The sequence below is a fragment of the Crocodylus siamensis genome, chromosome 3 (assembly GCF_052110815.1).
Source record: "Crocodylus siamensis isolate JL-2025a chromosome 3, ASM5211081v1, whole genome shotgun sequence".
NCBI lineage: Eukaryota > Metazoa > Chordata > Crocodylia > Crocodylidae > Crocodylus > Crocodylus siamensis.
Window position 1 is genome coordinate 73003781 of NC_143397.1, and position 14843 is coordinate 73018623.

The following is a 14843-nucleotide window of genomic DNA, read 5'->3' on the forward strand; positions in this document are numbered from 1 at the left end:
TGTAGATGCTGAGCAAATTTACTCCCGATCAACCCAGGCAGCTGGGGGCAAGAGAACAATCCCCTCCCCTGGGGCACTCAGGCAGATTCAGTGCCTTTCTCTGCTTGGAGAGAATGAAGCCCCCATCTTCCACAACCATAGAAAATGGAGGAGAGTGTCCTGGGTTCTAGGACTTTTAAGGTATTTTACATTCAACAGCCACTAGATAAAATGTATTAAAACTCCTTGGAGCCAGGACTGCAACCCAAGTGTGCCTTTTGTATAGTGCTCTAAGCACTGCTACATTAGTGAGACTTGCTGTCTTTCTCTATCAATAAATATTTAATTCTTTTCTGCAAGAGGAATATTTGGACAGGAAAGTAAGAGATAGGTTTGAATCCTTAAGGAGAGATAGGAATTAAACTTGGGGGTCTCACGTGTATGTCATATAAGCTATTTTGAATAAAAGTGGGACTTCCTTCACCATCCCTTTTGCTTAAAAAAAAAAAAAAAGAGAGAGAGCAGCAGCTACCACTGCATTTTGTGAGGATCTTGATGTATTATCAAGATCAAAGCATAGGAATTCCTAATTTGTGGATCTAAACAAGGCTTAAGTATGAAACCAGTATAGAGTTACTCAGTCCTGTGAAGACTGCGGGTGTTTTTGTGCATTTCAGGTAGCGTAACTTTAGGTATTTGTGGAACTTTAAAGTCAAAAGTATTTAACTTGGGACTTTGAATGCTGTTAGGTTTAGGTAGTAGTTGAGCAGGGGTTTTTTAGGTTGTAATTTTGGACTTAGGTGCCTAAATGCAGCTAAAATGTGACTTTGAGTACCTAAATACTTTTGTGAATCTGGATCAGAATTCTCATTTGAAAAATCCCCATCTATATTACTTTCTTCTCTTCAATTTTAAAGAACCATAATGCAGAAATGAAGTAACAATCATCATGTGCTTGAAAACAAACAGATTTTCAGTGCAAAGTAATTTCTATTTTTTATAGAATTATTTTATTTTATAGTTAACCTGCCATTACCTTCATGATCTGTGAGAGGACATGAGGTTTTATTGGTTTCATTGCATGCACGTATACTAATACAGTTGATTCTGACTACCCTGGATGACTTCTCCAGACTTTTAAAAAATACATTTTACTTCATATCAGAACAACATATGGTATTCAGTAGAAACTATTCTTCTGTCATCCAGTTAGCAATTATGTTTATCAATAGAACGAAGCCTGGCATGGTAATTAGTATAAAATAAATGTTCCTGTATTTAGCTAAGTATTTGTATTACTAGCTTTTCAATAAATCATTAATAAAGTTTACATTTGCAAGTACATAATTCAGGTTCCACACATTTTCATACTTATTTATAGTATATATATCTTATAGGGTTCACTGTGTGATTTGACATTAGATTGTGCTTGAGCCTTGTGGGGAGGAGCATAATACAGAGGAGAACCTCTCCTATCTTGCACAGTGAGCATAAGGCCAAACAAAACTGCTGTTTGTGTGAGGACCACAAGAATCTGTGGGTAGTACTGTCCTTATCCCCAGGTGCTCACAGTACCACCAGGGAGAGAGGACAAGGCAAATAGGAGATTGGTTCCACCCCTTCTTGCATGACAGCTACCACATTGTCCTAGGTCATAAGTGCTGTGTTTATATGGATTAGTGCAGCATGTGGGGAAGTTAGTGATGTGCACACAGCAAAGGAGTAAGAATTGTCTTCAGGAATATCCTGTGGTTCTCTCCCTTTTGCAGGGCAGCTATGCTTTGCTTCTCTCCAAATTGTGAGCAATGTCTGAATTGCAGAATCCATACAATACTTTTTTTTTTCCCCCTCTCCCACAGAAATTTGGCTGTGATGGAATATTAGGATCTCTAGCACGGGAAGATCATTGTGGTGTGTGCAATGGCAATGGAAAATCATGTAAAGTCATTAAAGGTGATTTTAATCATACCAGAGGAGCAGGTAAATCTCTTTATTATTTTAATCTATTCAAAAAGACCATTGGTTTATTAGGTTGGGTGTCAGGCACTATATTACCTTTTGCTTAGCAATTACCCCAGAACCACTTCAAAAGCTGTATAAGACTTTCTATAGAGAATGTTGTAACTGTTTAGTTATGATGTGTTATAACTGAGTTGTTATGTTAGAATTCATGAAGAAATGAAGAAACTGTAAATTGATATTTTATCTGTTATCCATTGGATTATAGTAGAAGAGGAATGACTCTATATAGTTTCATAGTAGCTAGGGTCAGGAGGGACCTGAACAGATCATCTAGCCTGACCCCCTGCCACAGGCAGGAATGAATGCTGGGTTCACAAGACCCCAGACAGGTGATCATCCAACCTCCTCTTGAATTTGCCCAAGGTAGAGGCGAGGACCACTTCCCTAGGAAGTTGGTTCCATTTTGGCCACCCTCACTGTAAAATATTACCTTCTGATCTCTAACCTAAACCTATTCTCCATCAGCTTATTTTCACTGTTCCTTATCACCCCAGGTGGTGCTGGGGAGAAAGGGGCTCTACCTATTTGCTGTTGATCTCCCCTGATGAGTTTGTAGGCAGCCACCAGGTCCCCCCTCAGCCTCCTTTTGCTGAGGCTGAACAGGTTCAGGTCCCTCAGTCTCTCCTCATAGGGCCTGTCCTGCTGCCCTCTCACCAAGCGGGTGGCCCTCCTCTGAACTGTCTCCAGGCTGGCCACACCCCTATTGAAGTGCAGCACCCAGTACTGGACATAGTACTCCAACTGCAGCTTGACCAAAGTTGCATAGACGGGGAGTATCACCTCTCTGGGCCAGCTTGAGATGCACCTTTGGATGCATAACAAGGTATGGCTGGCCTTGCTGGTTGCGGACTGGCATTGGTGGCTCATGTTCATCTTGGAGTCAATAATGACTCCAAGATCCCTTTACGCCTCTGTGCTTTCAAGGAGGGAACTCCCCAGCTGTGGATTCCTTCTCCCAAGGTGCAGCATCCTGTATTTGTCTACGGTGGCCCCAAGCTGCAGCACCTGCATTTGTCTACGTTGAACATGCATTGCCTACAACAAACATCAGTACTATAAAACAGTTTTCTCCAATATAAAGTAGATTGTCTCATAATTGAGGCTGATTCTGACAGTTTGAGGCCAACATTTAGTAAAATTCACTTTATAATTTTGCAATGTAGTGTCGTTTTTCTTTTATTAATTTTCAGAATAAACATTAATCCATGTTATGATGTATCATCTGAATGAAAGCCTTTAAACAAGAGGCAATATAAGAATTTAAAGAAGTCCTTTAAAAGAATAAGTAACCAAAGAAAAATTCTTATAGAGTATTATCATTCACCATTATATACTTTTGTTAAGATATCTTAATATGAATAGTATATTTAAAGTGATATAGGACCTGAGGCCCTAATCCTATCTCCCTTCTCAAAGTTTAGTATTCTCATTGGGTTTAACACATGATTTAGGAGCATAAGGTTTTGCAGAATAACAGCCTTAGTACATGGTAATTTTGGATGGCTCTTGGAGCTCTTAACACCTGGATTGTCTGCACATCAGCAGCTTAAACTAGACACCTTAGGTGGCTCAAAGCTATGCCACTCAAGGGCAGGATTATCTCTGATTTGTGTTACCCAGCTCATGTTACACTAAAGGCCTCGTTATATGGTAATTTTGGGTATATCTTAGAGCTGTTAACCCCTGGATTGTCCATACATTAACACCTTAAAATTGCTTTGTTATGCATCTCAAAGTTACACCACTTCAGGGCAGGATTATCTGTGATCCTCATAACCCATTAAAGTGTGGCTACTCCCCACAGATACGCCGCTCAAACTGAAGTCCTCCAGTACCCCAGTGGCCCCTCCCTCACCAGCACTAACCCTGTTGGGGTGTGTGGCCAGTGCTGAACCACATGCCTCTCACCCTTTCCAAGCCCTAGGAAGTGGTGGAGAGCATAACCAACCCCATAAAGCCCCCAGACTTGGCCAGGCTTCAGCAAGTCTCAAGCTCTGAGGTGGGAAGGGGGAAGGTTAGGAGCCTGATCATGTCCTCATAGTCACGTAGGCATGCCTAGGCAAGCCCCATTCCACAACAGTTGCTTTGGGGTGGGGGATAGCCTGCTGCCAGGAAAACCACTTTTCCAGGGTGGGAAGACTATGTGTGGATCTGGGTTGCGAGCACGGGGCTCTTCCGCTGTCTGTGTAGATGCAGGAGCCAGATGTGGGCAAACTCTACTCCCAGCTGCAAAGTGAAGCCAACTTGGGGGGGAAGCTGGAGCTCCTTGGCCAGCCCCACTGCCTCTGCAATGCTCCCTCCTTCCTCCCTCCTCCTCTCCCTCCACACTGGAGTGGGCACAGCCACCTGCCAGCAAACTACAGACCAGCTCCGAGTCTAGATTGTCAGGACACCTATCCCCAAGGAGATCTGCGAGCATCTCAGCTGTCCTGCTAGGCCTTGAAGTGCTGGGCCTCCCAATGTAGCCTTGTTGGTGCCAAGCCTCAGTCCCATGGAAATGATCCCGGGAGCCAGCCTCTAATTTGGTTTCCTGGGAGTTGCTTTGGTTTTTGCTTTCATCACCTCCCACCCATCCAGCAGTAAGCAGTCTCAGCCTCCTGCTGCTAGGCACTTGCCCTTCCATCCTTGGCCTCAGAATCAGAAAGAATCATAGAGAAGTAGGGCTGGAAGGGACCTCCCTGCTCACCAGGCCTCTGTTGACAAGTGACTGCTGTGCAGGTGTGATACAGTCAAAGAAGGTTTCTAGACTAAGGGTGCAACTGCTCCAAACTTCAGGCTAGCACTAGCATCTATCACTGTTTGTGTGCCTCACAGCATAAGGTATAACAAAGACCTGTGTCATAGCCACTCTAGTCTACACCTTGGTGAAAACACTCATCTGCCCCTGCCCCCTGTTGGCCCCAAAAAGGCCCACTACCTCCACCCCATCATTCCTAGCAACCACTTACTTGTGGCTGCCCATGCTATCTAGCCTGGAGAAGATGCAGGGAAAGGTTAACCTGCAGCCCAGCTGCCACTACTGCTGCTGCTGGGCTGGGGAGCACCAGAGGAGCCCCAAGGGCTAAGGGAGAAGTCTGAAATAGGAGATGGGAGGATTCTTACCTTTCAGCCCCCCAGGCCCATGAACATGTAAGCTGTTCCAAACTCAAGCTAACACTAACACCTATCAACGTTTGTGCAGCTCACAGTGGAACGTTGTAACAAGGCCCTAAGCTAATGTTATTCATTGTACACTTCATCACAAAGCCTAAACATTAGAAACAATCCTTAATCTGGAAGTGCATTTGACAGGCCGTCACTTCAGCAGTAAAACGTGTATGTAGTTATGATTTCAGCTTCTTGCTAGGAAAATTTACAAAATTTCAAGATAGCAAGTAGATTTTTTAGCACAAAAATAATATAATTAGAAACAGACAGTGTATGTTTAGAAATCAAGAGACGTTAGTACAATCTAGACTAAACTAAACAGTACTTTAGAAAAGAAAATTAGACACAGCCTTCAGTTGCTTGAATGTGGCTCTTTCCTAGACTCAAGGTAATGTAGAACAGGGAAACTGACATACAAAAGCTAGGACCGTAGAGAGTAATGGAGATTAAGTGTCGGCTACAGATCAAAGTTTGAATCTCCAAAGCTTTATAGAAGCTGGTTGTCCATATAAGTCAAAATCTGCCAGTTCTCATTTATAGCTGAAATAAATATCCAAACATCCAACAGGGTATATTCAGGATTCTGTTAAGACATATAATATAACATATAATCAGCTTTTAAGCATGCTTTATGAAGAGATGCTTTCCTACCTCAGAAACTGAAATTTAAACTGTTCAGAGAAATTTTAATTAACTTTTAAGGAAATGAAAAATAAATAATACTGTGCTGAAAATGTGCAATTTTTGTGTCAAATGTAGGATAGCAAGCATGGAGAGTTCAGTACTCAATAACTTTATTTTAGTACATACAAAATGAAAAATCATATTTTATTATCTATTCTGTGACGTCTGTCTCAGAGTCTGGTTACATAAATAAAATGTGTTTAAATATAGTTTTGCACATAACTATGCTGCGCTCTCTTAATTTGAAGAGGATGACTTTTGAAAAAATCTAACCTTACACTTTTACCATAAAAAATCATTTAAGTATGCTCCAAATAAACACAACTTAAAGACAAATAGAGAAATAGTTGAGCATGACAAAGAAACGAAAAAGTTACAAAACTGTTTTTAATGGAGTATATAAAATTTGCATGGACCGTGTAAGTCTGGAATTCCTCTGTGGTCTTTTGGTAACATTAATGACAGCCCACTCTACTGGGCTTGTGACAGTGCCTCCTGGGCTTGAGACAGGGTCTCTGCTCTCATAACTTCTTGAAGGAATAGTAGCTTAATAGTTGCATAATTTTGTTATTTTCTGTTGTTTTTTGATTATTGTCTATTATGTATAATACACGTACATATTTTTGTTTTGAATCTTACTGCTCAGTTTTTACAGGATCTGAAAGGAAAACTACCAGTCCTATTTCCTTATCCCATAAAGCAAAAAGAAAGTAAATCTTGTGCAATTTTTTCTTTGAAGTGCTTTCTTAATATAGGAGTGCCAATTAAGGACACAGACAGTTATATACTGTTACAGTTTTCCATGCCCAGTAGTGCTGCCTTTACACTTTACTGCGGAGTTGACTGATTAGCTCTGCAGTAAAACACCACCATCTACATGTGCACTGGTATTAGGATGCAGTAAACTAACACTGGCATAAGATAGTACTGTCCCTGACAGTACTAGCTTATGTTATGATGGAGTACATAACTGCTCTGAAATGCACATGTAAATGGTGACTGGGCAGGGGCCAGACTCCTGTCTGCTACCTAGCTACGTGCCTCTGCTGCTTCTGCACCCTTATACCCCAGCCAGCTGCTCTGGCACCCAACAGCACCACCCGGAGCCTGGGCCTGACCCCCCATGCCTCCTGCCAGCCCAGGCCTGCTCTGCCTTGGCTCAGATTGTTGCTGTCCTGGGCACATGTCTAGACCCTGCACCTGGGAGTAGTTCACACAAGCTGAAAGTGCTCCGAAGTTGATGGCTTTTCATTAATTGTACATGTAGATGCGCCCACATTGTGCTATTCTACTTCCAGTCTGGAAGGTTAGGATGCATAACTTGAGGATGTGCTTGGGGAACCACTGCCTGCTGCATTAAATATGCCATGTAGATATGGCCTCAATGTTTATGGGCCTGATCCAATGAGGTATTGGATGTCATTAGTTCTTGGCAGTTTATGGGACTGTTTTCTTGTCTAAATTTGGACAAATGCTAATATATCTGGCCATCTCAGGATCTTAGGAAGTCAGTAGTATTTCCATATGCTCAGCAGGTTAGAGGTTTGGCTTCTCTGTAGGCATTCTCTATTAGCATCCATAGAAACTATTCACAGGGACAGTTAGATTGAAATAATATGTAAGATGTACTCTTTCCTATTTTGTGTCTAACTAAGGAAATTTGATTTCATGATTAGGTTATGTTGAAGCCTTGGTGATACCGGCAGGAGCAAGAAGAATCAAAGTTGTGGAAGAAAAACCTGCTCATAGTTACTTAGGTAATTTATTTATTTATTGTTTACATAAAATCATAGAATCATAGAACTGGAAGCATTCTCACAAGTCATGTAGTCCAACCCCTTGCAAACCCAAGTGAGGCTGGAGCCGGAGCTGGACCTGTAACTGAGGGTAGGTCTGATTGTGGTTGGGGGTAGCGGGGCTGAGAGGACAGAAGCTGCAGTGCAAAACAGGTTTGGGGGCAAAGGCTGTGCGGCACCAACTGCAGCTCCAATCCCAATCCCATGTCAGGCTGCCATACTACCTTGTACTCAAATCCAAGATGAGGAGCTTTCCACCCCCCACACTATTGAATGAGGGGGAAGGCAGCCCCATCTTAGATTTGGAATTTGAGTAAATATGGAAGCTGAGAAGCACAATCAGTAAGAGTCACTAGTACAAGGAAGTGAAAAAATCCCCTGCCTGGGCTTCCCATTAGCAAAATTAACTTACATACTGTCGTCTGTTAAGGATTAGTTGGGCCATCTCCTAGTGCTCTTAAGAATTATTGCATGCCTTATTACAGTTGGGGTGTACCAGAACCCATGGCACTATCTGCACCCTCTTCTCCCATATAGGCAAATATCTGCCTTCTGATACAATTTTGCATTAAGAGGATTCGTTTTTAGTATTTTTTTAGGCAAGGGAATTATTTTCTGCACCTCACAATTTTTCCTTTGGTATTAATTACCCTTCTCAGTTTCTTGTTGTCTGTCTTGTTTTGACTCCCTGTCTCTTCCATTAAATTATTTGACCCTTTCTTTTCTTTCTTGGCTGTCCTAACCACACTAAATCCCACATCCCCTCATTTTCCTCTATGCAGAGCCAGTATCAGCACAAATCAAATTGTGCTTGTTCTCTTATTCAGAGGTCACTATTACTTCTTCTTTGATCCCTATCCCTTTGACAAGCCTGAGAAAAGTTTGCAGAAATCACATTTGCTGGCCAGAGAGCACTTATCCAGTTATATCCCCTCTGGAACTTCTTTCTCTATGCCACCACCTTTTTTGTGAGAAGCAGAAGCCATGTTCTCTCACAGTTAAAAAGCTGATAAAACTAGGACACAGGAGTATACTGTCCAGAGACATTCAGGCTCTAAACTTAATAGTCAGAGTTTGACATAAAAAATACGCAGCTGGAATTAGATTTGGGAAAATAAAATTCTCTCATGAGTAATAGCAGAGCTCTCCCCTAATCAGTACTTTAATAAAGCTGGACAAAAAGAAATTAAAATGTTTTTCACTTCCACTACATAATGTCACCAAATAGCACAGAAGACCTCTTCAGACATTATACAAATCTTAAGAAATGAGCTATTTAACATAACTACTCATCACTCTAATTTTACATTTTATCTTAATAAAGTAAATTGGCCTTATGGAAAACCAGATCATGTTATATTTGAATGTTATTTAACCAATATTTTTTTAAGTATTGCAGAGCTGTAACTGGTCCCATATGATATTTTTAGCAAATCTTGTATGTTCTTTCTGGATTTTACTGGCTGAACTGTTTGTATAATTTTGATGTTGAAGGTCACAGAAGAGCAGTATACATAGCATGAAGCAGTAATTCAGAGCCAGAGACAAAACTTTACATTCAGAAACAGCAGTTTGCAGAAAACTAAATGATAAAAAAATGTATTTATCATGCAAGTTGTTGCCTCTTTTTAATTTTTCTTTGTGCTATTTTTCCATACTTATTTTTCCACCTTAAGTTCTGAAGCTGAAAGCAAACTTTACATTGCACATGTTTAAGACATTTTTTTCAGCAAATAGCAATGAAATTTGATCGTACAAATTCTATAGCCAAATACACAATGTGCCTGCAAACACATGCACGTTCCAAGTAGAAGCTCAGATAAAACTGGTAGAAAAATTGATCCTTCTTGCACTTGGGTAAATCTAATAAAAAGATCAGCAGAACTATGTTTCCTTATTTAGATTATTTGGCAGTAAGAAGCACAAAAATATTGGTGTGGGTCTTACCATTGTATTGGTTAAATTGTGTCTTAAAGGTGAAGTGTACACCAACACACACATATAAAGTGGCTGTGTTACAGCAGCAACTATTGGGAGGATTTCTGATTGATTGGGCTAGAATTCTTCCACAGGGCTACAACAACATAAGCAGTAGTTGTAGCAGTTTTGCCATCTGAGGAGAGGAGATGGCGTAATACATGATGCTGTGACTGGTCCTACCTTTCCTTCATTTTGTCTCATTCCTATGGGGAACTAGGACTATGGATAAAACAGGGTACACTCCTTAGGCATACTTTGACTGGGTCCTGTGTAGACCTGAAAAATCTACAAAACCTCTGATATTGCCAAAGATCTGTATATTATCTAGTCAGCTCTAGAGGATACATTGTATGATTCTCATAGTGACAGTGATCTTTCTTTGGTAAATTACTCTTAAGGTTGTATGAGTGGATGCCACCTATGTTCATTGGCATAAATGGAGAGACCTGAGATATTTTATTAATTGAGGAACATTTCTTACAGCTGAAATCCATTTAATTTTGGATCTCAAACACAGTATTCAAGAAGGAATTTGAGATTTCGGTCTAAAGAGTAGAATAACATAATGTTAAAAAGGTTGATATGAGACTTCATTCATTTTATCTTGCTTTACAATTTCTATTTTATGTACAATTAATTAGAAATTTGTTTCCTGTACTGTTTGGATTGTGCATTCTAATGCTGTGCTTTGCCCATTGCTAAATTATCAAATGTGATAGAAGATAATTGTAAGGTCAATCTGTTTAAGAGCCTTACTGATGTAGGGTAAACAGAGTAGTTTATAGTACTTTTATATGGAATATAGTAAACTTTCCTATTAAAATGCTTGCTCTTCTGACAATATTATATAATTGTATCAGGGTTTGAATTACACTTTAACTCTTGGGGAGGTCTGCAAAAAAAATTGGACTGCCCATCATGATGCCCTAAGAAAATCCCTTAGAATTCTGACCTCCCCCAGTTATGATTTTCAAATCTTACAGGGAGGCTCTCGTTTCTTATGGGGGGCTCAGCACCCATGAGTTTCCCCATAATTCAAACCCTGAATAGCATGACATAATCTACCACCATAACCATTAAGAATGGGTAATAGAATACAACTAAACAATTTGTTTATTACAGAAAGGCTATAATAATCTCCTTTCCTAAAATGAAAGACATTAGAGGGAAAATAGCTTATTTTCATTTATAGCCAAGAAATAGATTAATTGCCTTTAATCACACTGTTTCCAAAGTGCAAACCTTTTGGAGGCCTGAGATTGAGCACTGCATGAATTTGTGTTTGCTGATTCCATGTTGAGGTATTGCATGCATAATTATGCTGCATTCTCATATAGTTTCCATTGTGAAATGTATTTTCTGAGAGAGGAAAAAAATCTATTATATGGTCCTTTAATATAGCCTATCAAATATACAAATTTTTAAATCTCATTTCTGACATAACTGACAGTTTTATGCATCTTGGGTGACATCCTTAACCTGTAAATTGTCATAATTCAGATGAAGTTCATTGGAGTTATAAAAGTTTAGCCTAACTGAAAATCTGATTATTCATCAACACAGGTTTTATACAGCCCATGGTTCCCACCCATATATAAAGTATCATATAATATGATTAATAAATATCACTTTAAGATCCAGTTTTACATGAGTACAAGTTAATCATGTGTTCTTTAGAAAAGTTTATCTTTGCAAGCTGTCAACTATTTATTTCACAAAATTTTGTGTTTTACAGTGATACAAGTTAAAGCTGCCAAATTTAGAAAACCCTTTGTGGGTTTGAGTATTTTCCAGGAAGTTAAGGTTGTTCATATATGTTTTATTCTGTTTTACTTTTGTAGCAGTGAAGTCTCTACTGTATCTCAGAACTTTTCAGTTCACTCAAATTTTGAAGAAGAAAAAAATCCCAGTCAGATCTTAGACTGTTAAATGTGGTGTGCACACAAAATAGGTAGAACTGGCAACAGCTGTATAGCACATTTCAGAGAACATCCAGAATTAATAATAGTAAAGTGTATCATGCTCAATTGATATTTGATTAAGCCTGCTGAAAATGTTTATAGACTTCTCACCTTGCCAAAGTGGTAGATTGGGAAATGAAAACTGATACAACTCAGTCATTCATTCTCATTCATGAAAGTTATAACTTAGGGCCTTGTTAAAAATTATACTGGGTAGAGCCACAAAGTCTGGGCAGAAACATAATGGCGCAGCATATCTTTGCATTTCTATAGCTCATAAATATGCAAAAGAAGTATGTGCTAGATAAAACTACAATAAAGCAGGTATATTAACTGGTTTGATTATTGTGTTCAAAGAATAGTCATCAGTGCCCAGCAACCCGTCAGGGGGCGCTCAAACTGCATGGGGGTGAGTGAGAGAGGCAGCAACCAGGCCTGCCAGACCCTGGCTGTGGTTCCCCAGTGGGAGGGGGGAGGAGGAGGGAATCAGCCTCCTTCCTGCCCCCTTGACCTTAGGAAGCCATGTTGGCCAGTGTCTGGCCCTGTCCTCACCCCTGGTCCAGCTAGACAGCAGAGAGCACAGCCCAGCTCAGGTCTGCAGAACATGCTGGGATGCTGGGGGATTCTTAAATCAGGAAGGGGTCTGGGGCAGAAGTGCCGTAAATGAGTATGATCTCAGTCAGTTAAATCTGATACTGCATTCAACCAGGTTTATCTTAAATCAGTTTTGGGCATTTTGAAACTGGTTTATGTGCATGGAACTTCTGTTCTGTTACAGTTTTAAACCAGTTTCTGATCACTTAAACTGGCTTATGTGTAACTTTTGTCCCTAGCCCTGGAGTTTTTAAACCATCTTCATGGCTGCTCCCTCATTAGTTGGTATCAAATTCAGCTGACCCCAGTCTCCCAACCTATTATCTGCTAGTGGAGTCATGGGAGTCTTTTACTCTGTTCAGCACTGGTGAGACTTCATCTTCACCTGCAAGAAAGCTTTAGGCAAATTGGAGACAGTGTAGAGAATGAGTGTGGCAGGGCACCTTTGGATGCCTGCCACTCAAAGGACGTGAGTAGGCAGCAGAGGCAACCTGCAGGTTGTGGCACACCCCAGTCAGTAGTCACATGGGCATCAGAAGACTGCCTGATTGGGGAAGAGAGCTCAGCTGCTAGTCATAGCTGCAAACTTGATCAGGAAAGCCAGCAGCAGTTGTAGTAAGCTGCCAGAGGCAGAACATCACCCGGTTGGAGCTGCTGCTCAGGAGCACCTGGAGGACAGGGGAGGAACTATGGAGATAGCAGGAGGTTCCTGGTCCTGGGCATGACCTAAAGCTACACCCTGCTGTGGTTGAATGGTGTAGTGGGACTGCTTCTGCGAGATCAGCTTCCAGGAAATGCCACACCTGTGCCTCTCCAGTGAAGGGTATGTACGGGGTGCCAGAAAGCCTCAGCCCCAACTGCCTTGTGGGTTACCTTGTGGAGGAAAAAAGCTAGGGGAGCACACCACAACAGAAAGGCACACAGGCCCAGGCCCACTGAGTGGGGCCTGAGCCAGGGTTAAAGTAAGTCAACAGATGCCTGAGGCCCAAGGGGGCATAGTGCCCCAAAGGGTCCAGGTATGTCGGCAGGTGTCTGAGGCCTATACAGCCATAGGCTGAGTTAGTGGGGCCCAGGTAAGTCATCAGACACCTGAGGCCCAGAGGCCCCAGCAAGGGAGAAGAGTACAGTTATAGGAACCAGTTGCACTGTAGAGTAGGGCCTGAAGACAGTCTGGAGGGCTGCACATAAGCCATCCAGAGTAGTGGTAGCCAGCAGCAGTGTAGAGTGGGGCCTAAAATGGTCTGAAGGGCTGCACAAGACACTGACTAGGGTAGCCACACCTGGCAGCAGTGTAGAGTAGCACCTGAAGATGGTCTCAATGGCTGCACAGAAGCTGACTGGTATAATTAGAGTAGAGGGCCCCAGGGAGGGGCATGAGTTAAAGGCCCAGGCATGTCCAAAGATGCCTGAGGCCTAGTTTAGGCCAGAGGCCAGAGTGGCCCACCAAGTAGCCAGGGGTCTAGTGGAAAATTTGGATGCCATCTGTGAGGCATGGGATGTGGCATAAGGGGAGATATGAAGCCGTGCAGTTCACCCTTGGCATCGGGCTCTAAAATGGGCAGCCTCTTGCTTTCAAATAAACAGCTTATTGTTTACATGAAGGTGTGGCAGGAGAGCGTAGGCCTACAGACTGCCCAGACAGGGGGTTGGGCTGGCCATGTGCCTGGTCTTGCTAGTTACCCTGTTACAATAAGTCCTCAGCCTTTTTAGATTTGAGGAACCCCTCAATAGACTTGAGGTATCTCTAGCTTCACTAGGTCTGTAGGCTCCTGGAACAAAAGATTTTCTCCCTGGAAAAATGCTGTCTGTTTATAACCATGAGGAAAGGTCCGAAAAACTGGGGTTATTTACTATAGAGAGGATTGACATGGGATTTGTTAAGTGTTCAAAGATAAAAAAAGTTGTTATAAAGAGGCTGGTGAGCAACAGCTCTCCCTGTCTACAGGGGACAAGATAAGACATAATGGACTTAAATTGCAACAAGGGAGACTTAGGTTAAATATCTGGAAGAACTTTCCAAGTATGAGAGCTGATGAGTACTGGAACAAATTACCTAGGGAGATTATGACACCTCTATGATTGGAAGTTTTTAAATACAGATTGGGCATATGTTTATCTGGAATGGTTTAGACAGAGAAGATCTTGAAACACAGGTTTAGACACTGCCAGCCCTATATTACTATGATTCTCAGGTGCAAAGATTATCCATGTAAATTGGATAGATAAACACAACTGGCTAATTAGATATCTACTTAATTATTTGCTTTTGCACTTACCCAGTTAGCACGTAAATACATGAATATTATTAATAATTTTTAGCACACGATACTTCATCATGAAGTCAGACTGTGTAAAAGAATTCTAAGGTAGTGTACCTAGGGGATTTGACAATATATTTTTTCAAAGGCTCTACAAAAATGGGTGGGATACCAGAAATATAAACATACTGTCAATGTTAAAGATGCATATTTAAATTTTAGAAGACAATTTTACAAATTAAGGCAACAGTTTAGTAAAACATTGGATTACATGCTTGAGCCCACTGCTGCTCAACCTACTGCCTTCAACTAGATTTAAGTGTTTGTTTTTCTGAATAGCAAAATACTCCTCCATGGATTTCTGTGTACCCTTTGGGTTGGAATACCTTGGACTGTATGTGAAATTTATGAAAATTCAGAGA

At 41.2% G+C, this 14843-nt stretch overlaps 1 protein-coding gene across 3 annotated transcripts in view; it reads left to right on the top strand.

Annotated features, from left to right (window-relative positions):
- The window catches only part of ADAMTS19 (ADAM metallopeptidase with thrombospondin type 1 motif 19), a 256732-nt gene that overhangs the window by 187667 nt on the left and 54222 nt on the right, over window positions 1–14843 (top strand). For all 3 annotated transcript variants that reach the window (XM_090038507.1, XM_090038506.1, XM_090038508.1), the window contains 2 exons: window positions 1839–1959; window positions 7509–7589. In XM_090038507.1, the coding sequence (XP_089894633.1) occupies window positions 1839–1959; window positions 7509–7589 (202 nt within the window). The remainder of the gene's footprint in view (window positions 1–1838; window positions 1960–7508; window positions 7590–14843) is intronic.